At 37.1% G+C, this 24,089-nt stretch overlaps 4 protein-coding genes across 4 annotated transcripts in view; 3 read left to right on the forward strand and 1 right to left on the reverse strand.

Annotated features, from left to right (window-relative positions):
* Nucleotides 1–1,538: 1,538 nt before the first annotated feature.
* Nucleotides 1,539–18,207, reverse strand: LOC122656878 (cyclin-dependent protein kinase inhibitor SMR6-like). The gene is made up of 2 exons (XM_043851566.1): nucleotides 18,191–18,207; nucleotides 1,539–2,035 (listed from the first exon to the last, which is right to left on the reverse strand). Exon 2 carries the CDS (start codon nucleotides 2,015–2,017, stop codon nucleotides 1,703–1,705), a length of 315 nt encoding a protein of 104 aa, XP_043707501.1. The 5' UTR covers nucleotides 2,018–2,035; nucleotides 18,191–18,207; the 3' UTR covers nucleotides 1,539–1,702.
* Nucleotides 10,977–15,626, forward strand: LOC122654075. Its single transcript, XM_043848045.1, has 2 exons — nucleotides 10,977–11,144; nucleotides 14,733–15,626. The coding sequence occupies exons 1-2, from the start codon at nucleotides 11,103–11,105 to the stop codon at nucleotides 15,624–15,626; spliced, it is 936 nt and encodes a 311-aa protein (XP_043703980.1). The 5' UTR covers nucleotides 10,977–11,102.
* LOC122656876 lies at nucleotides 15,844–20,092 on the forward strand. Its single transcript, XM_043851565.1, has 2 exons — nucleotides 15,844–16,256; nucleotides 19,813–20,092. Exons 1-2 carry the CDS (start codon nucleotides 15,866–15,868, stop codon nucleotides 20,013–20,015), a joined length of 594 nt encoding a protein of 197 aa, XP_043707500.1. The 5' UTR covers nucleotides 15,844–15,865; the 3' UTR covers nucleotides 20,016–20,092.
* A 3-nt stretch (nucleotides 20,093–20,095) lies between these two features.
* LOC122654085 (ankyrin-2-like) overlaps nucleotides 20,096–24,089 on the forward strand; it is a 64,484-nt gene continuing 60,490 nt past the window's right edge. The window contains exons 1-6 of the mRNA XM_043848060.1: nucleotides 20,096–20,269; nucleotides 20,409–20,438; nucleotides 20,522–20,665; nucleotides 20,823–20,993; nucleotides 21,088–23,004; nucleotides 23,104–23,560. Of these exons, the coding sequence (XP_043703995.1) occupies nucleotides 20,096–20,269; nucleotides 20,409–20,438; nucleotides 20,522–20,665; nucleotides 20,823–20,993; nucleotides 21,088–23,004; nucleotides 23,104–23,560 (2,893 nt within the window). The remainder of the gene's footprint in view (nucleotides 20,270–20,408; nucleotides 20,439–20,521; nucleotides 20,666–20,822; nucleotides 20,994–21,087; nucleotides 23,005–23,103; nucleotides 23,561–24,089) is intronic.

Consider the following 24,089-nt stretch of genomic DNA (forward strand, 5'->3'; position numbering starts at 1 on the left):
ATCCAATTCCAGCCTGACCCATTACCTACCAAGTAGGATTTCTAATCTTAGTTCAACATGTCTTACAACAAGCTTACACCAGATGGGCGGCTCCAATCCCTAGAAATCTTTTGTTTATTATAAAAGAAGAACCTAGATTAGGTGAACTCCCCCTTGTCAACTTTTAACAGAAAAAACCTTTTGATTGATAGGTCCTAGCATATTAGCATATGCTGTTAATTTACTCCATGATAAACAAATAGTTGATTAGTTCTATAAGATAAAGATAAGCATACACTAATCAAATCTAATCAAATTGGAAACTAATTACCTAATAGATTAATAAAAGTAACATTTTTACAAGGAGTCACTAATCACTAATAAGGGTCTTATAAACTTGGTTTAAAAGGGTATACCATATAATGCTTTCACCCACATTGGATTCTAATCTATCACTAGAGGTAGAGATGGCTTTGTCTTTTTTGATATCACAGAAGCAGTAGGAGAAACTAGAAAGAAACATTCCCAAATGCTCATAGAGAGTCCAAGGAGATGCATGTCATGTGAGTGGGACACCACAAAAACCATTAAGAGGGAGGGCAGTAGCAGAGCATAACAGGGGTACAAAGCTAAGAGGAAGCATCCTTGCAGCATCTCAGCCACAAAAGTTTTACTTTTACATGTGTTTGGCAACTTCTAAGAATTTAAGATTGATCGACTTCTTTTTGCAAGCCCTACTCTGCTTTGAATGACAATCTATTAGTGATAAATTGAGAGAGAGAGAGAGAGAGAGTTATCTACTTATCTCTCTCTAGTCTTCCCAATTTTCAGTTTTAGACTCGGTTTGTTTCCATGGAAAAAGGTGGAAAAGGAAAATTTTTTGTGTGAAAGATTAGAAACATACTTTAGAAAGAACATAAATAAGGAATATGAATCAACACCATAAAAACCATTAAGAGGGAGGGCAGTAGCAGAGCATAGCATAGCAGGGGTACAAAGCTAAGAGGAGGCATCCTTTCAGCATCACCTTATCAAAAAAAAAATAATAATAAAATAAAAAATAAAAATCCTTGCACCATCTCAGCCACAAAAGATTTACTTTTACATGTGTATGGCAACTTCTAAGAATTTAAGATTGATTGACTTCTTTTTGCAAGCCCTACTCTGCTTTGAATGACAATCTATTAGTATTGAGAGAGAGAGAGAGAGAGAGAGTTATCTACTTATCTCTCTCTAGTCTTCCCAATTTTCAGTTTTAGATTCAGTTTTCTTTTTTTTTTTTTCGGTAGAGTTTTAGATTCAGTTTGTTTCCATGGAAAAAGGTGGAAAAGGAAATTTTTTTGTGTGAAGAATAGAAACATACTTTAGAAAGATCATATATAAGGAATATGAATCAATTCCTCTCCGAAAACCCTTAAAAAAAAATTTAAATCTAATCCCAACATGTGTACAGGCACAAACCCTAAATCCATTCCTCCTGAGAACATCACCACCCTGCAAAAAGAGTAAGAAGAGGAAGTAGAAGAAGAAATAATATCTAAATAATAAGAAACTCGATCAATACCCAAACTAAAATTCATTCTTCTTATAAATTGTAATTTTGTACATCAACTCTGCTCCCTATAAAGAACAAAGATAAAAGAGAAGGAGAATAAAAAGAAAAAAGAAAAAAGAAAAAAAAAGAAGAACAAGCAACAAGGGGCAGAAGCTTGAACGCCCCAACTCATTTACCCCTCTCGACATGGCGAATGAAGACAGATTCTAGGTCTGGGGGAGTAAAGAACTCCCTAACACCACTGAAATTGCATCTTGAAGGTCTACGCTTTCTTGGAGCAGGTGGGCATGACAACCTCTCTGGTATCCTTGCTTCTTCGGAAGTTGGTGTCGTTGAGCACTCGTCTTCATCGTTATCTCCGTCGTCCTTCTTGTTGGTTCTTATACTTCTTAACGGAGTTCGTAATGGAATTCCAGCGATTACCCACTTCTTCCCCTCTGATTCTAGTCCTCCATCTACTTGAGGCTTCTGCGGGAACCCCATATCTGATCAGAAAAAAAAGGGGGGAAAAACAAAGGATTTCGAAGAAACGAAACTAAGAACACTCGGGGGAAGAGAAAGAGGAGTTAAACAAATCGAAATCAGTTGATCGAGAAGGAGCGAGTAGTATGGGAGTAAGAGAAAGGGTTTTCTTCTTTAGTCTACCCTTTTGAAAGCCATGAATCAATCAGAAAAGAGAGGGAAGAGGAGGGCTTTGAATGGAGCGGAGAGAAAGAAAGAGAGGGAAAGAGAGAGAAAAGAACGGAAGAATGTATGAATGAATGAAGGAAAAGCAGAGAGAGAACTACGACAGAAAAATAAATATTGGGGTGCGAGAGAGGCGGTGAGGGTAAACCCGAGGAAACGCGTGACCCAAGCAAACACGACTCAAAGCCAATCCAATAAGAGAGGAATATAAAGAGAACTATGTTCATAGCTGCCCGTCAAGGATTTGTCTGACCGCGGGCAGCAGAAACAATTGACTTAAGAGTGTTTTTGGCGCCAAACTTTGTTGTACGGCTGTCAACGGCTCTCTTTCCCCCCTCTCTCTCTCCTTTTTCGCATTCCTTATTTATCCTTCTACTTTCTGTACAAAGTCCAATCAGTGTTAAATTGTTTAATTAAGCCCAACGGGTCCCACTCGCACAAGTAGGGGTTGTCAAATCCTATTTTGAACCGGAAAAACCGACTCGATACAGTCTGAACTTGAACCGGTCCTTGGATTAGGATATTGCACACCTGAAACCAAATTGAAACAAACTTGAACCAAAACCGAAATTGGATGAAAAGTCGGGAGTGAAACCAGCCTGAAACTTAAATAACATGCTTTTTCCATAATTTTGTACACATAAATTGGACCAAAACCGAATCCAACTTGATAACAAACGCGAAACTGAAGCTTCCCAGGTTATTTTGGTTTCGAATTCACCATTACCACACCGAAATTGATTTGTCCCGAACCAACATATTAACAATCCTACTCATAAGTAAGCGGAATTTCGATTTGATTGGAACCGGCCTAAACCCTAGAAGCCAGTTTTGATCTAATTCGATTCCAATTCCTCGAACCATGCACTCGCACAAATCCTCTACTTCCGCCTGCCTGGTATTGCCGTGCTCCCCACACACAGCAAGACGAAAAATACAGTCTTACCCTGCTCAGGCAGGGGTAAGGCAGTATTTTTGCCACCCTGCTGTGTTTGGGGCGCACATGACAGTACAGATAGGCGGAAGCAGAGGATCTTGATTCGGGCAACTTTGGTGTTGGGTGACGGCCCAAGAGACCCCATGGGTAACCCATCCTAGTCGCCCCTTCACCAGCAATTTGCCAAGTGGCTTTATCAAAGTAGATGGTCAACTTTGGTGTTGGGTCTTTACCAAAAAAAACTTTGGTGTTGGGTGACGGCCCAAAAGACCCCATGGGTAACCCATCCTAGTCGCCCCTTCACCAACAATTAGCCAGGTGGCTTTATCAAAGTTGATGGTCTATATTAGCCACATCAGCAATGAAAGTGGCCAATTGGAGTTTTAAGGATGGGGTAGTATCTTTACTTTTGATTGGTAGGGCTACCTAGATTTCATCTCTAGGCGGCTTTTCCCATAAGGTAACATCTTTTCTATTTATTGTCTTTAATTATGGTGATAAATAAGGGTGTTAAAGCCTTAATGGTTGCTAGTTGCTACTCTGTCACAGTATGTGTTTTAGATTTGATTCCATGCGGGACCATTAATGTCAATTATTGGGATCCTTAATTGTATTTATCTTCTATAATACATATAAATTTTCTATTATTAACTTAAGATAAAACCAGACTCTATTATTGTTTCTTAACGGGGAAGAAGCTTTTGTTTATAAGTAAATCTCTCTCTCTCTCTCTCTCTCTCTCTCTCTCTGTGCTAACCCTAAATAAGGGTCACCTTGAGGTTTCCATTCTCAGTTGCTCACTTGCTAAGTTATCTTTCACAGTTTTGTACATATATTGTAGTAGAACAGAAGGCTTAAGTACATTTATTATATTATCCCACCTTCCTGTCTTCCATTTAGTTTTCTTAATGGTGTTTTGCTACATAACCACAACTTCTTAAGTGGTGGTGCATCAAAAAGAAAGAAAAGAAAAATCTAACTTTTAAGTTTTAACATGTTTTTATTGTAGTGTAGATAGAGTAATTTACTTTCCCAAAGTCATAGTTATCTCATAATTAAAAGCCACACTAACCTAACTTTGTTGTTCAAATAATAACTTTTGGTATTGGTCCCCAGAGTTTGGAGCCCTCATACATTGCCACGTGTCTCATCGTAAAGAAGATCATGTCGGACTCTTCGGAGAGTTAGACTCTAAACTGCATGCATGAACAAATGATCGCAACCATATATTTGTTAATGTATTCATAAGAAAGATTCAATTTCTCTTAACTCATGGTGAAGAGAGAATCTTTTCATTCACAAAATCTGACACTCTGATTGGATTGGAGAAGGGTTTTTCATAGTTTTTACAATAAAGAACAGTAATTGATGAAGATATTCACTTTTTCCAAAATCCAACTTGTGCTCCATAAGCCTCCATAATGTCACATATTCATGTTATAGAAGGTCTTAAAAAAATGCAACAAGATAAGGCAGGTGTTGAAGAACACAGATGGCCCAAACAAACAAATTAAAAATGATTCTAGAACCGGCCAAAATCTTTCTAGAAAGGAAATACTAGAACTTTAGCACAAGAAAAATGTAAAGAGATTTGCTCCACTACCACTAGTAAAGTGAGATGAATCTCTATTCTCTTTCCATGCTTATGCTGAGCCTTTTTACTCAATCAGCCTTAAATTCCAGTCTCCAAATGCAACTTCCAATGTGGAGAAAGGAAATTAAAAGAGAAAGCTAGTAGTCTATAGGAATGGTAATGTGGTTAAAGGAGTAGTTGTTATCAACAAATCTTTTTTATTTGGAGCGAGTTTCATTTCAACCATAGTAAAGACATGGAATCTCTTCACCCCATATGCTCAATTCTATTTTTCCCCTCTCTGACACCATTGGAAGCTAGGAAGGAGTTCCAGGGGGATAGGATTTTTGGTAAAATAAAGAAAGGGTAGGAGATCTATACATTGCTCGTGTGTATTGATATCTCCCATGCTAAGCCAATGGACGCACGAGAGGAAATGCTTCATGATTTGCAAGCAGGAACCCACATGGTTAGGGAGAATATAGAGTAAGAGAGAGAAATAGTATTAAAGAACGTGTACTACCATTAGTGTGTATATCATTTTCCCGTAAAGACTTCCCAATTAGTAACATACAAAAGAAAGAGACTTAGATGTCAAACATGTATCAATGCCAATGAGATGCTGGCCTATAGAAGGTTGACTTCAAGGGGGGAGCTAAATGTTAATTAATAATGGTAGCCCAAGTCTAGTAAATTTATGAGCAAATAATAGCCCATATAGAACTGGGCCTACAATAAGTGGGTGTGAGTAAGACTTAGAAATAAGGGATAGGGTTTTCTGAGCAAGTGGTATAGGAAATGCACCAATGAGGAGCAACGAAAATGGACCCGTTCATGTGGTCTTTGCGTTTAGAGACAAGAGTATGCAAAATTATTAATCCCGCCCCCTATGAAATAAAAATCTCATCTATATTGATGTCCTTACGTAGTTGATGGTTTAGTTCTACCGTATCATTCCTCTACATGGCAGAGATGCTTATCCTTTCTTGCTTTACATGTAAGCTTTTAAATGGACTTCAGGAACCAACCATGGCTGACTGGGAGAAATTTTCTGGTTTGAATGGTTGGTTTGAGTCTCTGTTCTTTGGCCGCAAATTAGAAACAGAGTGTCCGCCGAGCCTTCTGGGCTTTCCTTTCAACACACCAACAGAACAATCAACAAGGAAAGACAAAAAGAAGGGAAAAAGAAAACTACAAATGGGAGGGGAGCCGCCCATCAGGCTTAGAGATAGAATTCTCAAATAAAATATTTGGGACAGAGATCAGCAAATTCATCACATTCACATCTTAATATTGAGAGAGAGAGGATGGATGGACTAGGTAAATGAGGAATGGAAGGACCAAGAATTATGGCACAACTTTTGAGTTTTGATTCCTTTTAGGGCAAGAGTTGTTCCTGCTTGCACCAGTACGGGGGCCAATGAGATTGCATGTAGGAGCATCAACATATATGTGATTTTTTTATTTCATTGGAGATTAGGAGTGTAAGAGCAACGTGACCAAGTAGCATTCTTTTTCTACATGAGCACTACCTGATCGTGTGGCTCTTGCATCCAAACATAGGAGCACACGAATGTACCGCCTTGCCCCATGAAATAGAAAATTGCATCTATGTTGATATCCCTACGTGCACTCTCATTGGTCCCTGCCAAACAATGATTCTCTTGCCCTTCTTTTGATTGGGGAGTCGATTCCCAGCGTGAACCGATTGGATTAATTGATCAAATTCCATGGAAAAATTGGATTGAACCGACCAATTTTTTTTTGTTTATTTTTTTGGTTTGGGCTTTAATGTAATTAGGGGAAAAAATTGGATCGAATTGACCAAGGCCGGAAACCAAATCAAACCTAAAAACGGGCAACGATTTTTTTCTCCCAATTATTTTTAATGTATATATTAATATATATGAAAACGCAAAACCGAACCATTAATTAATAAGAATCCATTAAATCAATCTAAGAAAAAGATAGAATTGAACCAGATCAAAATTGGACCAAAACTAATTGAACCAAGCTTCAGTTCCCGTAATGAATGAGAGTTCTAGATTGGCACCGTAACAGTGACAGTGACAGTGATAGTGAGGTGATGGTGATAACCCATCCCATCCCATATCCCATCACCCATGAATTCAAGACCATGACCATGAGGAGGAGAATGTGGATATGTGATGACGAATTGCCACGTTGGATCCGACTCGGCTCTGGATACTAAACTAGTTTTCTCTCTCTCTCTCTCTCTTCAAAGTTCAAAGAAGAGCCTTTCCGTCATGGACGATATGACATTAATTAATTATCTGAATTATCTGATGATGTGATATGGGGGGAGGGTGGGATTTGTCATTCATTCCCTGATGAATAAATGAATAATAATGCTGATGCAGATCTATTCCCACTTTCCACATGGGTGGCTCTGTAGGGGACCATTTATTCTCCTCTCCAGTCACTTGAAAAGTTCTAGTTGGAGGTGTGGGGACTCACTCACTGGAGTACTGGACCTATGCTACCATGTAGCTTTTCACTTTATTCTATTTCAGCAGTAGTTTCAATTGTCACTGGAGAGGAGCCGCACACAGTACACACAATGGCAAAAAGCTGAAATTATTCCTTGATTGACAAAGGACCAGTTATACTCAAACCTAGGGTGTCAAAATCCAATTTGAACCGGTTGGGGTTAGACCGAATCGATAAAAACCAAACACTATCAAATCTTTATTGAAGAGCGTTTTTGGATTTGGATTTTTAGAAATCGATACAAAACCGAAACCAACCGCACCGACCATATGACCGATATGAATGGAAAGATCATCCAGATAAAAACTGGGAAAGATCGATAATAACCTTCCCCCTCCCCCCCCCCCCCCCACCACCCACATTATTGTATATACATACATATATATAGAAAATCGAACCAATAATAACACATTAATAGATCGATATGAATTTATAAGAAAACCTGATAAAAACCCAAAACCAAAATCGATCGAGACCAAATCTCACCTTAACGGTTCTGCTTCAATTTGGATCAGTGCATGTCAAACACTGATTTGAACCAACCAAAATTGGATCGAACCGATCGTTTGACACCCAATACTCAAAACCAACAACTAAATGTAAAAATCTTTCGAGTTTCAATCCCCTTCTCTCTCTCTCTCTCTCTCTCATATGATCCCTTTCAACATTCAATTATGCACCCTTCATTTATTTATTTTCTTTCATAAGAAAGAAAAGCAAAATTTGTGCAACTTTGCATAAAAACAAAGCCGACTTGAGATTGGGTGGTGAAAGCATTTGTCTTTGGCCACGGGCCCACCACACATATATGTATGGGGCGGCTAAGAAGGACAAAGAGATTTTGTTTTGGTCGGTCAGACTTCTTGTTCCTTTCTTATATGCTTAACTATAATTCATTCAAAAATTTCAGACAAAGATGGCTATTGAAGCTGACCAAATTAGCTATTAAGTCATGATTCTATAAGGTATTCTTATTCTTTACGTAGCTCCAACCACCAATCCAACTTACTCTTCTCCTCCTTTTTGGATCCTTCAAAAGAGTATTAAGTTTCAAGTTTAATTATTTCCAAATTGACTCATGAAGGTATTTAGAGATCTCTTGATGAATTTTTGTTCTTTCTCCTTTGTAAATAGAGTTACGAATATTTATAACCATTATCTTACTAAATGGGCATTGAGTTATCCACGTCAAGGGTTTCAGGATTCTTCTTTTCCTGATTATCTCATTTCTATTTTATCTCGGTTTTTTGTCCAATGAGGCTTAATAAATTTCCTTCTTTGAGGGTTTCCAACCAGAAAAAAATAAAAAGACATTTTACACCTCATTTTTTCATCCCGTGACATATATAATATAGAAAGTATATCTAAACTAATACATTAAAAAAAAATTAGAGAATATAAGAGTATATTTATAATATATTTGAAATAAGAGCGTATTAAGGAACATAAGAATACATGGTAGGACATTTTATTCTTGGGCTTCTCTTAATATATTTTGTATAGTTATAAAAAGACAACGAGAGAAACTCATTCTTAATCAAGGTGTATGTATATATGTATATATAAATAGAGAAGGGAATTTAAGGATACATGATAAATAAATAAAAAAAATGATGAAATACATCTAATAAATAGATTAAAAATATGAATTTTGTATTGTTTTGTTTTCTTTGCTAGGAGGTGGGTAGGTGGGAGTGGGTTAAAAGATGTAGAAGTATATTAGTGAAAGCATAAAAAATAAGTGGACATCTTACTTCAAGCCTTCTCTTCTTCTACAAAGCATGGATGACTATGCTTAAAATAACATCTTAAGTAAACTAAAAAAAAACAGAAAAAAAAAGAAAAGAAAAACTGTTATCTCCACAAGCATGACTCTGATGGGTTATATAAGCTCTTGGTTTTTCTCCAGTTTGACCTTTCCAATATGTTTATTAACTAGGATTGCATCATTTTAAGATTGCTAATTTAGTTAAAAAAAAAGAAAAAAAATGATAAAAAATAAATAAATTGCAATTCAATCTAAATAAGAAAAAACGATAAAGACTCAAAAAATTGCTTGCTCAATCTATATTGCAACATCAAAAATTGTTTGGCATCATCAAACAATCGGGTAGAGGATGAAATGCCAAAGATGTAATATGAAAGCATCTTTAGTAGCGAAAAATTAAATTAAGAAAAAAAAAAAATAGAAAGAAAAGGGAATTAAAACAAAGAAAAGATAGAGGAAATATCCATTATATATGAATAAAAATTTTGTTTTAAGAGATGAGAAAAATTTGTGAAAGCTAACTACATTTGGAGAGAGGATTCATGCCACATTACAATTGCTGGAGCCATATATAAGCCCAAGTTCATTGGGAAGTCTCAAGTTCAAGTCTCCTGGCCTTTACCATCCCCTCTTCTAAATTAGGAACCGATAAAAAAAAGTGCCCACACTTTTTTGAGTCATTGACCCTCGACCCTTGACTCTTGCATATATATATACATTAAAAAAAAATACATGGAGGGGAAAAAGAGAAGACCATATAAATGTTATTAATATTTGTTTTTGGGGCAAAACACTCTCATTAAGCATTAGATGTTTAATTTCAAAGCTGTAATCATGAGCATCATTATCATACAACCTGTCTATTTTAGAAATAAACCAAATTAGTTTTTTTTTTCTTGCCTCTTTGAATGTACTCTAAGATTTATCTAGAATGAGAATTAACCTTGATTTGATTCCAAATAAGGTAGATAATGACAACTTAACACTTCCAGGTAAATAGACAGAAATACCCAACGTTAGGAAATGACAATACCTCTATAAATTAAGATGCCTTTTTTTTTTTTTTTTTTAAAATTTTTGGTGTATTTTACAAATTAGCAACTTCTAATTCAGTATATTATTTAAGAAACATAAGCAGGAAAATGGATCTAATTTTCTTAAAAACTTACTATGTTATAGAGAGAGAAATTCTTATTTTTAGGAGGTTCATTTCAAGAATGATGAGGGCAATATTGACTTTGCCAGAGGAGGAGCTTGAACCGTAAAGGTTAAAACAGGGCCATGAAGTAAAAGTCCCAACTCCCAACCTTTTATCCATAGAAAAGCTCCACCAACTCATAGGTCTAGGGGTGTCAAAAATCAACCCGAATTGGTTGGATCTACCGAAATTGAGCGAAAAATGAATTGAACCGATTCTGTTATCGGTCATGTTCAATTTGGGGTTTTCAGGAACCAACACAAAACCGAAACAGAACAGCCGACCAAGACTAGGAAAACGATCGAAACCGGTTTTTTTCTTCTTCCAAATATAAAAAAACGAAACCGAACTGATAAGAGCCCGGTAAGAAAACCTGATAAAAAACCCAAAACCAATCAGACCGAAACCTGATCAAAACCGAATCGAACCGACCCATTTCATTTAACATATCTAAGCCATTATTGGCTATAGCACAGCTTATATCACATCTGAAACCAAAAGGAAAGTAAATCAGAAATTTACCATCTTATGCTGTTGGAATGAATAAGAGTTTTTGCTCAAAATAATATTTGTTTTGTGGTAAAAACATTTATTAGTCCACAAGGGATTATAACTGATCAACCGATTGCTTATCTGGCCAAATACTCAAAAACAATAGCAAAAAAACAATTGGCAGTTTGTCACTTCATGCCTTCTTTTTTCAATACACACACACACCCATGATCACAAGATTAGTGTAGTAGATACTAGATACCCCATTTGAGAATCTTACATTTCACATGTTCTGCAAATTATACCTAAAGTTTCAAGCTTATTTGGGAGTTCATGATCAAGAGAAAGAAAGTCCTCTGCAATATCCAAATTTCGTCTCAATTAGTTCAGTCTACATGAGCAATGGAAACTGAAGCTGAAATATCAGAACCGATCCCTTCTAATGTAAGCTTCATAATCTCTCTGTTTTCTTCATACTTGTTCTTGTTTATCATTTGAATGCTCAGAATTACAATATTACATGATCTTTGATTTTAATCTGTTTGGATGTTGATCTGCTCAATCTCAGATCATGGTGATACCTGAGATTTAAACTTTTAGTGTTTCTAAATCATAAATTTGATTTGATGGGTATCAAGAGAAGAATCCACAGCTATTATGAATTCTCAAGTGTTCTTATCTACTTTGCTTCTGATTCTTTAGTTTCAGATCAGAAAGAGAACAGAAATGGAATGAGCATTTCATCTCTAGAAGGAATTAACTCAAATCTTTTCTTTTTGAAAGTTATTTTTTTAATTTGTTTATTACAGATCTTATAAAGTTCCCTTCTTCACCCCTTCTCTTTTCCTTGCTTGAGTATGACTTCAGATCCTAATTCAGAAGAAAGTTAACTTTCTGCAATGATCTTTCTTTATACTCTGTAGGGTCTGCAATTCTGAGCAAACAAAGGATCATAGTCCAGAAAGGATTGTTTGCCAACAAAAGATGATACCTTTAAGAATTTAAAATAGGGGGAAGACAAAGTATTGCTAAGGCTCTGTTTGGTTGCCAGTGAGAAAAAGGGAGGTGGAGTGAAATCAAATCAAAATATTAAAGTAGATTTCTTTTAAGGGAGAGGTTCTCTGAGCAAGCAGGGTATTCTAAACCCTCTCACATTAATTTTTTAAATTATTATTTCTCTCTCTTAAATTAAATTAATAAAATATTACGTATGAACAGGTGCAATGTATGCCTTAAGCTTAAAGAGCCTTTTCCCTTCTTTTAATTATTACTCTAGTTTTACTAATTCCAAAACATGTCAAATATAGATGTAAAATTTATTTGTTTTTCAAAATAAAAACTATATTTACTAAATATTGTAAAAGTTTTAGGTAAATTACACGATAATGATTACAAAAATTTTTCTTTTCTTTTCAGAAGTAATTTACTTCTGTTTACTTCTAATCAAACGAAGCCTAAAGTTGACATTTATTTGATAAAAAAATTCAAACAAAGCCATGGGAAGTGTGGGACCTTTAAAGATAATTTAGAGGAACTTGAGGAAATGGAACGAGCATGAAATGGAGCTGATAAAAATACTGGAAGGGGTGTCAACTGGTTCAATTCCGATCATTCGGTTCAAGATGGCCAACATAGAAACCAAAACTGAACCGTATTGCATTCGGTTCACATTCCCTGTATGCTTTTTGTAGACATCCATATGATGTTTGGACGCATTTTATAGATGAGCAAGGATTACGATTCTGAACGGTTTAGATTGACCACATATTCCTTTATGTTGAGAGACTGGTTGTGTAGAATTGTGGTAGCATGACCAGTGGGAGGATGAAAAATTCATACGTGTATAAAAGTTACACGTCAGAAAAGATATGAGACTGTAAGTACTTTTTCTTATTCTGAAGCTTGGAGCCTTAGTTGGTCCAGTTTTGATTGGACTGAACCGGTCTTTGGGCTGGGCCAAATCAAAGCGACCCCATAAGAGCAGGCTTGAGTTCAGTCTGTTTGGTTTCTATTTTCTCCATCGGGGTTGGTCTGGTTCGGTTTCCAATGTATATATAAACAATAATGGAACATGGATTTTTTGCCCTGGTTTTAGGGGTTGTATCTGCTTTAGCTGTAGCTGATCTACTAGCTTTCCCACTGTTGAACTGGACCAAGGTTTTAAAACTTGAAATTGATTCCGATTCTAACCAGATCGGAATCAGCCTGAATCGGTTCAGGAATTGGGAATCTAAGCTATTAATTGGTGAAAATCAAGTCGGTTTAGGAACCGGAGTCAGCCCATGAATCGGTCTGATTCAAGATGACTAAGAATCGGCCGATCCGATTTCAATTCAGTTGATCCGATACAAGAAGCAATGATTAGGAAAGGTGGAAATTGGGATCGGTGTTAGCCGATTCACCGATCCGATTCTCTATTCTTAAAACCATGAACTGGACTGACCAGCCAGATGGTAAAGATAGTTCATTAGATAAGGAACCCTTTCAAGTGCCAATTGGTAAACATCTGCTCCTTTGATTTTGGCCTACCAACCAATCTGCCATCTAACTGAGGGAAGTGTAGTCCCAAGATCGTAGAGATTCTGCTCATATCTGCAGTGGGCCCCATGTGAGCCACCAAGGTGGTAGATCATATAACCTACAGTTCAGGTAAACCAGTAACCTCCATCATAGTTGGAAAACCAGGTTTTTCCAGATTCAGTCCTCAAAACCTGTTGAGTCAGAGCAAGTCATGTATATATTGATCTTAAAAATTTTGAAGGATAAAATTTTCCTCCACCCATAGAGGACGGTTCACCCATAAATCTTAGGATTCACAAATCCCTATGGCTTTTAGTATTTTCCCGAAACACCATCGGGATGCCCTCTCCCGCAGTGAATGGAATCATGGGTGGAAGAAAACTCGGTCCAAATTTATATATATATATACACACACACACACACACACACACAAGATTATCAGTATCTTATATAAACCCTTAAAATACCGCCTATTCAAGCCTACATGTGCTCATACTTTGTACATTAAAAATTCGTATATTGACTGTTTATATCAAATATTTGACAAAGAATTTCATAAATTTCTTGCTCTATTAATTAATGTTGAAAGTGAAAGACAATGATATACAAACTTTTGTGGTACACAAATTTCTGCTAATATATTCATGTACAAACAAGTACATACATCAAAATATAAAAGTCTACACCCATTGCAAACATGATGAAACACAGAGGTGGATATCTACCTCATAATCTTGTCTTGAATGAGCTCAAAAGGCCTAGGCAGAATTATTAACAAAAAAGTGCCTTTTTCAAGACCAAAGCAAACTGAGAATTTCTTCCATTAGTCATTTTCATTGATATTTGCTCTGCTGCTTGGTAAGTTTCAGCAAGATCTGCAATTAGCCCACAAAACTGCAAACCAGGAATTTCTCCCCTTTAAACAAATCTTGTTATGTTATTACACCCATCTAGATAAATTATAAGCAAAAGTGACTGAAATATCGAAGATCAAAAGGCAAATACATTTAGACACCAAGAAAATCCGAGGGGGGGGGGGGGGGAGGGGGAGGGAATGACAATAATTATGGAAAATGAATTTAGAAAGGAAAATGAATATGACCACATGAATGAATTTTTCATCTTCCTAAGTATTTCATGGGTAAACCTGGGAAACCTTCTCAGGTTGGTTAAGTGTCAATTTAAGAAACAAACAGCTGTACAGTTGTAGGTTGCGATACTTAGTCTACCACATTTTGCTTTGAAGCTGAGGATGAAATTTTTATCCATATTGGTCGTGAATTATAATATCATGATAATTTATAAAATACTGAACAATTCCATGCTGTAAGCAAACACATTGTTTTTTCTTTATATATACTTCTTCAACTATTTTCTCTTTCTTTATATATAATTCTTCAACTACATTACTCTAACATGTCAGAGAAGCCTCATTACTTCTGTAAGTTCAGGTTCTTGGTTTCCTCAATACCTTTTTGTTTTGTAACTGCCTGTATTTCTCCTTTTACACAGAAAATAGGAGCACAAGACAAAGAGTCAATATGTGGCGAGTCAGAGTCATTCAAAACAATGCAGAAAGTTGAAAGTGGTCTCACACTACCTGCCAAGATTGTTGAAAACCTCACAAGAACAGAACACCTAGAAGTAAATGCTGGTACCTGTGAAGGTGAAAGTTTTTTGGTATCACCCTCACTTGACAAGGTTGGTATTGAAAACACCTACACAGCTTCTGAGTATAATGTGGTTAATGAAATGGTGATTCTGCAACAGGAGATGCTAGATAATGAAACCCCATTCCAGAAAGATCTAATACAAGAGGCTATAGAAGAGACATATGGCGTCACAGAAGCAGAAAACTTCAGCTCTTTTGTTAAACAAGGCCCTGCAGACACAGACTTGGAAAATGATGGGGAGCTTGCAAAGGCCTCTGAATTACCATCAGAAGAGAAGAATGTTGAGGAATATGTGAAAGAGAAGCCGCCGCCTTCACCCATTACGTCTGTTTTGATTGAAACAAACTCAAAAGGACCAAAAGAGAGTGGGAAGCAAGAAGCCATTGGGAAAGAATCACAAACATACGAACAGCTCCCCAACAATAAACTTGATAAATTGCCGGCTTTGGAGGAAATGGAAGGAAAGAAGAATGAGAAATCACCAAAGTTAGTATTCATAGATCAAAACCTCAACCTGGTTCCTTCATCTCAGAATACTGATGAGGAGATCCAGAAAAGAGAGAACAGGTTCCACAACATTGACACTTCAGCTGTTGAGGAAACCAGTTTACAGAAAGGGGAGAAAGAAGAGCCACCTCCCAGTATTGATGAAGGCAATGAGACTCGGAAGAAAACTGAGATTCTTGATCAAGAAGTTGAAGCAATAGATAAACAGGTAAGTATTGCTGACTAGATTCTATTACGCAGAATAGATTATGATTTTTTTTCTTCACCAACCTATAGATACAACAAGATTTTCCCTACATATATATATACACAGAGAGAGAGAGAGAGAGAGAGAGAGAGAGAGAGACCCATATTTTCCTTTGATACGGTTAGTATTACTGACTAGAATCTATTATGCAGAATCTCAGAGTAGTTGATCAAAGCCAAAAGATAGAGATTACAGACGGTGAAAGCCCAAACATTGAAATGGGTAGTTCAATTGTTGCCCATTCATTGGTTGAACGATCCATACAAGAAGAATATGAGCAGAAAGAGGAAGCCTCCAATCTTGAAGTGGAAGAACAAGTTCATGAAGAAAATAGAAATGCTCCAGAAGAGGATAACCGCATTGAAGAAGACTTTAGAGTGAGAGAAAACATGGAGAGCAGAGTCTTGGAGCAGGAGACTAGAGATGGTGAACAAACATTGGAATTGATTTCACAAGTAAGTGAAATGCAAGTTGAAGAAACTGGTAAGCTTTGCAAACTAGACTCAAGAGAGAAATCCACAGAAACTGATGCCAGTCAGAAAATAGAAGAGCAGACTGAAAAGAATGAAGAAACTTCTGAAATAGTAAAGGCTAAAACAGTAACAGAAGGTGAGTAATTGAAAATTGTTCTCTTCCCTTTCTTCATTACACATCTCATGCTACTATAGGGGAACTAGAAATTGATTTCAAAAGTAGGCATCTAAAAACCAAACAACTAAGACAAATGAGCATAAGCATGTATCTGCCACTTGGAAATGATACTGATCTTCGATAAGCATGGGGGAGACAAGTGAACCAAGATCTATTTTCTCCATTTGAATGTACAGGCTATGTATATTTTGATTGTTTTCCGGATCAGCTCTTCACTTTTGAACATTCTTCTCATCTTATCTGGATAATATCTTTCTCATTTCCCAATAAAAAAATATGAGTAAATTACTCCCCCCCTCCCCTCGATTATGCTCGAATGACAAACCCCACCCCTGGGTATTGAGTAATAACTCTCCCCTCCCCTGAATTCAAAAGATTCTATCAACCGTACCGATTCTGTTAAAAATCACTGTTAAGTGATGACATCACCCTAAATATATTCAATTAAACCCAAAAATGCCCTTATGTTTGTGATATTCCAATAATACCCCCTAACCATATCAAAACCCTAAAAACATCTCTGGAACGGTCACCATCACCACCGCCATGGTGGAAGCTGTTTTGGGTGCTTAAGTCTGTGACTTGACTTCCCCAAGGTGTAAATCTGGTGAGTTGGCCTTGATATGGGGAGATGTATACTGCAGAGAACCTAAGATAGACGAAAGAGAAGATGGAATCTCGGGGAATTCTGAATCATAGAAGGTTGGAGGAGGAGAGAAAGAGCACGAGATGCGGAAGCAGGTGCTTCAGAACCTAGGAAAAGAGGGAGAAAGCCTGCTAATAGGAGAGAGGAGCCATTGAACCATGTGGAAGCAGAGAGGCATCGTTGCTTGGAGATGCCATTACCCATATTACTGATCTCCAAATGAAGATTAGGGTATTGGAAGCCGAAAGGGAGATGGTGAATGGCAACCAAAAGCATTTACCTGCTCCAGACATTGATGTTCAGACAAGGAATGAGGACACCGATGTTCATGTGAAGACTTGCTTTTATGATTCATTCACCTTCCCAATTACTCTGACTCACCCATTAATTCTTTGCTGTTAATGTTTTTGAAGTTACGATGGGGGTGGGTGCGTTTTTTCCCTGATATTTACTGTCTCTCTGCATGCAAGTTGTAACTCTGTATTTGATTGTAACCACCAATGGTGCCATTCCAAGGGTCACAAAAGCATGGGGGGAGGGGATCGACCCTTCTTCTTCACCCGTTCCTTTCTCCGATCACAACCCCTCTCCAACCCCCAAATGGGTTCTTTTTTTTCCTCTGTATTTGCTCAAGAAGAACAAACCATGAAGATGAACAGAGAATAAAGAGACTGAAGAGAAAGAAATGTAATAATAATTTAATGAAACAAGAAACCCAATAAAGAAAGATATGATAAAGAATAAAGCAATGCAAATATTGGGAGATCTCTCTGCAATCCTCTATTACCTTTTTCTTCTTTAAAAAAAAATGAAATTATTTACATAAAATGAAAGAGCAGAGACGATTAAACAGAGGAGACGATGGCATTGGAGATATCGTAAGGTAAGAAGGCGATAGACATGAAGACTACCAATATGATGACTGGGTATCAGTTTGAAATCTTAATTTATCGTTGTTTTCAAAACCAGTTATTTCTACTGATTTCATGGAATCCTAATTCCAACCTGATTTCTTAATTCTCTCTGTTTTGAATCGAATTCTGAAATATGGTTTCAGATTGGTATTCTATCATTACGGCTGAGTCTTGTTGCATTTCTGATTTTTTTTAAAAAAAAAATCAGATAGCTTATTGTTGTTTCTGTCGGTAGGGAAAGGGCGAGGAGAGAGCATGAGTGGGGGCAGTGAGATGAGTTGCGTTGGCAGCAAGGTGGGGGCGGAGTTGCAGGAAAGGGTTGCAGAGGAGAAAGAAGAAGAAGAAGGGGGGGGGGGGTAATAGTCTTTTTCTAACACTCAACAGCGATTTTTAACAGAATGAGTACGGTTGATAGAATCTTTTGAATTCAGGGGAGGGGAGTTATTACTCAATACCCAGGGGTGGGGTTTGTCATTCCGGGCATAATCGGGGAGGGGGGAGTAATTTACTCTTTTTCCTAGCTCCAAAGTTTCCCTAATCTGTTCAGTTCAAATTTTATTTTCAAAATCTCAAATTCAATTGAAACCATGTACTTCTTTGCGTAGATCACTTACTTGGGATAAAATATAGGATTTCCCACAATTTTTTCATGCTTTCTGTAACCCTCACAATCTCAGCCCTTGAAAGATATTCCCTTCTCCATTGCTTTGAGGGGAAACACAATACACATCTTCAAGTTCAAATTCTCAAATCATGTTAGATGCCTGTTCTAACACCTTGGAGACTTCACACATGAATAAATCCAGCTCTGAAAAGCCAGGACAAACACAGCTTGGAGGGTAATACTGGTTTTCTTGAATTTAAGTCTCCATTTCATGATTTTATCTTACTCTATACTACTACATTTTTAAGACTCCATTCAATACAAGCCATGAACATGCATGAAGCATTGTGTCAGATAACATTGATTTACTCTTTTGACTTCTCTCAATGTTTCAACGTTTTTTTCTGGCCAAAGGTTTTATCATTGTGTAGAAACATATACTAGTGTACAAGTGACGGGTATACACATTTTGTTTCACTTTAGATAATAAAATTGATTTTGTGTTTGTAGCTGAATTCTATACAATTATATATAATTTTCCTATTATTTTTAGTAAAGACTTCCACCAAGATTCAGGTATTCTTACGATCCATGTTACCTAGTCCTTCCGGATACTTTTATTTAGTTTTTATAGTCTTTACTTTTCAGCTATTTTCTGCAACTACAATGAAAATAGCAGATTAAAGTGGATTAATTCAATAAAATTCACCCACTCCTCATAACATGGATCGCTTGTTTTTTGTATTGTTCTGGTTAAACTCTAAGTAGCTGTTTAATCACTTTTATCTGCTTTATTTCTGTGTTATTTTCTGATTGGTTATATCCACTCCTAAAATCTTTTTCATGCCTAATCCAATTGCTTTTTGAGAGGTTGTGTGCACATGCGCATGAATAGAGGCCAATCTAAACCAGGAATTTTGCTTCCTAACACCTTCTACCATGTGACCTGAATACCAGATAACAAACCAGCTTTGGGGATATATCAGGGCAATTTAGAGTGAAACTCACAGGCCCTACACTCTATTCTAGGTGGCAACTTGTTTATCAAAGTCCACAGCTGTTGGATTTCCATGCAGCTTACACATTAGATATTTCTTGTGCATTATTGGTTCATTGGTTGGTCCCAGTCATGGAGGGTACTCAAAAAGGGGGGGGGGGGGGGCATAGATCAGAATTCATGATAATCTCATTAGATTAAAACACCTGCTTACATATCAATTCTAAGATATTTCACATAAATGGTAATAACTGCTTATGATAACTTCTAGATCAAGTCAAATAAGATATTATGACAACCAGAGAGAGAGTCTTCCATTTCTACGTATGACATAATTGAGACATCTCGTGCAGGTGAAGTAGAGAAAATGATCATAGAGGAAGACAGTTGCATTCCAGACCAAGGACCTGAGCTTTTTGGAGATCAAAAAGATGACCTAAATAGTGAAGTTGAAGAAAAGAAGGGAGCCCCTGAAATCAATGGTGAAGAGAAAAATTGCAAAACAAATGATACTGACAAGGCTACCAAGAATGATATCATAAGCAAAGAGGTCTAGTCAGAATATAAGAAGAAAAAAATGTCATCTTTCATTCTTTTCATGTCCTTTTATACCTATGCATTAAGTTGAACTTTCATATGACATCTGTCATACAGGTGTCTGCAGAACCCAAGATAGCTGGTGTTGGTGAGGACACCGAAAAACACATTATAGAAGAATGCAAAAATATGGCCCACTCTACAGAATCAATGAAGGAACCACTTAAAGAGAGCAGTCACAAAGGTGAAATCATGAAGCAGCATGAAGAAGAGGTCAGCTGGAGATTAGAATTTGTAACTTGAATATTTTTTCAATTTTCCCTTCTTCAGTCTCTTTCCCTGAGCTTCATTTGAAAATTTCTCTTACTTTCATTTCATTACTGTTCATTAAGTCCAATTTACTGTTATATAGGTTCATAAAGGACTTGGCATAGAGTGTGAGGTCCTTGAAAAATTCAGTCCATTTGAAATTTCTCTTACTTTCATTTCACTACTGTTCATTAAGTCAAATTTACTGTTATATAGGTACATAAAGGACTTGGCATAGAGTGTGAGGTCCTTGACAAATTCAGTACAGGTGAGAATACAGAGAGAGAAAAAGTAGTAGAAAAAAACGCTATCAAGGGCTGTCAAGAAGAAACAGTAATAGAAAGCTGTCAGGCAGATGAGGTATGCTAAATATGAGACTGGAAGTTTGTTCTGAAACCTTTTCTTCCTAACTCTGGCCTTTTTCCTGAATGGACTCAATCATCTTTCCTCTCCTGCCTTTTATTTTCTTTCCCTTTTTGTTCCTTTTCTTTAAGCTGACGTTCCATTTGTTGTGAAGGTGACTGAGAGACTTGAGGCAGCAGGTGCAGGAAGGGAACCTAAAAGAATCATCTCAGAGGAGTATGGTGCTGTCACAGACACCTGTAAATTATCTGCTGTAGGAGCAACAGTTAAAGAGAGCTCTGAGGAAGATGAAAAAGAAGCAGAAAAACTCAAAGAAGAGGTTAAAGTGAAAACAAAACTTGTAGCTTAACATCTGAATTTACTTTCCACGTATTTGTTCTGTTTATTAACTGTCAATCTGGATTTCATTGATTCAACAGCTCACAGATTCTGAAGTGAGGACTTCAAAGGATATGGAAGATACAAACACAAATGCTGATGCTACTGGTGTTACAGAAGCATTAAGGGAAGAAATGCTGCAGAAAGAGCACAGTCAGAAGTTTGTGGTGTATGACGAACAAGTCAAAGAGAAGGACCTCGAGGAAGCAGTAAACAAAAATGAAAGGTTTGAAGCTGCATCTGCCAGAACTTCGCAGGAAGTTGCACAAGAAGAGAAGCAAGTGGTAGATGGTTCCAATCTTGCTTCTGAGGAGAAGAGTACAATAACAACTGAAACAAGCTGGACAACTTTACACGATGTAGATGTGAAAGGAGTGAAGCTCGAGGAGGTCCCCAACCCAAGTGACAATGAAACTCTGAAGAAAACAGAAGTTGTTGGGCAAGAAGTTGAAACCATGAATAAGGAGGCCTCAAACAAAAAACTTTCCTATGATGTTGAAGAGGTGAAAGGACTTGATCATTCTCAGGAGGATGAGATAGAGGGCAAAAAGTCAAGTGAGGAGCCTGAATTAGAGCTTGGAGAACATGTCCATGAAAAAAGCAGGGGAACAACAGATCAAAATCAAGAGGCTCTTCCTTTTATGGCTGATTCGATGGGAGGAAGCTTGAAAATAGATGTCACAGATATTATAGAGGCTTGTATCAAAGATGCAAGCACAGACAATGCACCAACTAAACAGGACATAGAAGAGGGTGGCTTTGACGGAGTACCATTGAAGGGGCAAGAGAAGTCCTCCCTTACAGGGGGTATGGAAACGGGTCCAACTATAGTTAACCCAAGTGAAAGGACCGAGGAAAAGAAACAAGAGGGAGTAGACAACCCAGAAGATAACAACACAGACTCTCTCACAAAGGCTGAGGAGAGTTTAAAGACTCAAAATGGTGAAGAGATCATAAACAACAATGAGGGTACAAATGAAATGTTTCATATCCCACTGGCTGGATTCATAACAGAAGACACAAGCTTGGACAAACCTGAGCAGGAAAGTGGCAATATTGAACAATTAAGTCAAGAAACAGTTAATTCAAATGAAACATTGAACGGTGAAAATCCAGGTGAAAATGAAAACCCTAATGACGATGTGGAAATCCCTCTAGTCACAGAAGAAACAAGATTAGACAAGTCTGAACATGAACCTGGGAATCTTGAAGAGATCTCCAGCAGTGAATTGGAAGAGAAAAGTCAAGAAACAAATGATTCAAATGAAAAGATGAAAGATGAGAAGCCATTTGAATATGAACTCTCAGATACTGAAGATCTGGAAAGCCCTCTAGTCACACCAGCAACAGAAGGCTCACATTTTCAACAACAAGATGAGCCTGAAAAAATAGAAGAAGCATCTGAGGCTGAGTCAGTATATATTGAGAAGGATAAATGTAATGAAGCAGAATCTCAGGATAAAATCCTTGAGACAGCTGAAAGCACCATAAGCGAGAAGGCTCAGGATGATGAGAACATTGAAACAAAGCTTGATGCCTCCTCCATTAAGGATGAGGAAGGTTTACAAGGGGAGAGTAAGGAGCTGGTTTTTCCATTGAAAAATGCTCCAATCGAGGAAAAAGATGATAAAGGATCTTCTGTTACAGAAATCAGAGACAACATTGAGGTTACTGAAATAATTGAGGCTGAAGAGAATTGCAGATGGGAAGTCCCAAAAGACATGGAAGCTTCAGTACACAGCTTACAGACAGATGACACAGAAGAGGAAAAACTTGAAAAATCCTTGGATATGGTGTCTGAGGTAGTTGAACCAGCTGCTTCAAATGCAGAGGCTGAAAGAAGTACCACAGAAAAAGAGGAGGAATCCGTTAAGCGAGAAAGTTTCAACGAAGAAAGTAAGGAAGGGAACATAAATTGGGATGATGAAGCAAGGGGACATAAAATGCCAAAAGATGAAGTAAGTATATACATAATACAAAAGCTATATATATATATATTATGAAGTAAGATATTTTCTTTTGATACTCAGTCTTACTGATTAGAATCTATTATGCAGAATCTTGGGGCAGTTGATCAAAGTCAAGAGAGAGAAACTATGGAAGTAGTGAGTCCAAATATGGAAATGGACAGTTTACTTAGTGCCCATTCATTGGTCGAAGGAGCCATACAAGAAGCATGTGAGCAGCAAGAGAAAGTCTCCAATCTTGAAGTGGATGAACAAGTTCACGAAGAAAATAGAAATGCTCTGGTAGATGATAACCAAATTGAAGAAGAATTTAGAGCGAGAGAAAACATGGACAGCACAATCTTGGAGAAGGAAACTATAGATGGTGCACAAACATTGGAATTGATTTCACAACTAAGTGAAATGGAAGTTGAGAAAACTGTCAAGGTTTGCGAACTAGACTCAAGAGAGAAATCAACAGAAACTAATGCCATTCAGAAAATAGAAGAGCAGACCGAAAAGAATGAAGAAACGTCTGAAATAGTAATGGTTAAAACAGTGACAGAAGGTGAGTGCATGAAATTCAAGTTCTCTTCCCTTTCTTCATTACACATCTCATGCAGTCATGCTACTATAGGGGAACTATAAACAGAATTTCTAAAGTAGGCATCTAAATATTACAAATGAGCATAAGCATGTATCTGCCACTTGGAAATGATATTGACCTCCTATAATTAGCAGGGGTAAGGCTGTGTACATTATGACCCTCCCCAGACCCCACAGTGGTGGGAGCCTTGTGCACTGGGTATGCCCTTTTTTGACATAGGTTTACCAGGCTCTATTTTCTCCATTTGAACGTAAGAGCCATGTATATTTTGATTGTTTTTCAGCTTTGCCCTTCCCTTTTGAACATTCTCCTCATCTTGTGTTGATAATATCTTTCTTTCTTATTTCCCAATAAAAAAAAAAAGATACCCTAGCTCCAAAGTTTCTCAAATTTGTTTAGTTCCACTAACATTTTCAAACTCAAAAACCACAAATTCAATTGAAACATGTACTTCTTTGCATAGATCACATGTCGTGATAAAACAAGGAAT

This window comes from Telopea speciosissima, chromosome 3 (assembly GCF_018873765.1).
Source record: "Telopea speciosissima isolate NSW1024214 ecotype Mountain lineage chromosome 3, Tspe_v1, whole genome shotgun sequence".
NCBI lineage: Eukaryota > Viridiplantae > Streptophyta > Magnoliopsida > Proteales > Proteaceae > Telopea > Telopea speciosissima.

Coding starts and splice junctions, on each gene's coding strand:
- LOC122656878 (XM_043851566.1), bottom strand. CDS start 2,017: ATGGGGTTCCCGCAGAAGCCTCAAGTAGATGGAGGACTAGAATCAGAG.
- LOC122654075 (XM_043848045.1), top strand. CDS start 11,103: ATGGAAACTGAAGCTGAAATATCAGAACCGATCCCTTCTAAT. Junction 11,145..14,732: donor CAGAACCGATCCCTTCTAAT/GTAAGCTTCATA, acceptor CCTTTTACACAG/AAAATAGGAGCACAAGACAA.
- LOC122656876 (XM_043851565.1), top strand. CDS start 15,866: ATGGGTAGTTCAATTGTTGCCCATTCATTGGTTGAACGATCCATACAA. Junction 16,257..19,812: donor GGCTAAAACAGTAACAGAAG/GTGAGTAATTGA, acceptor CATCTCGTGCAG/GTGAAGTAGAGAAAATGATC.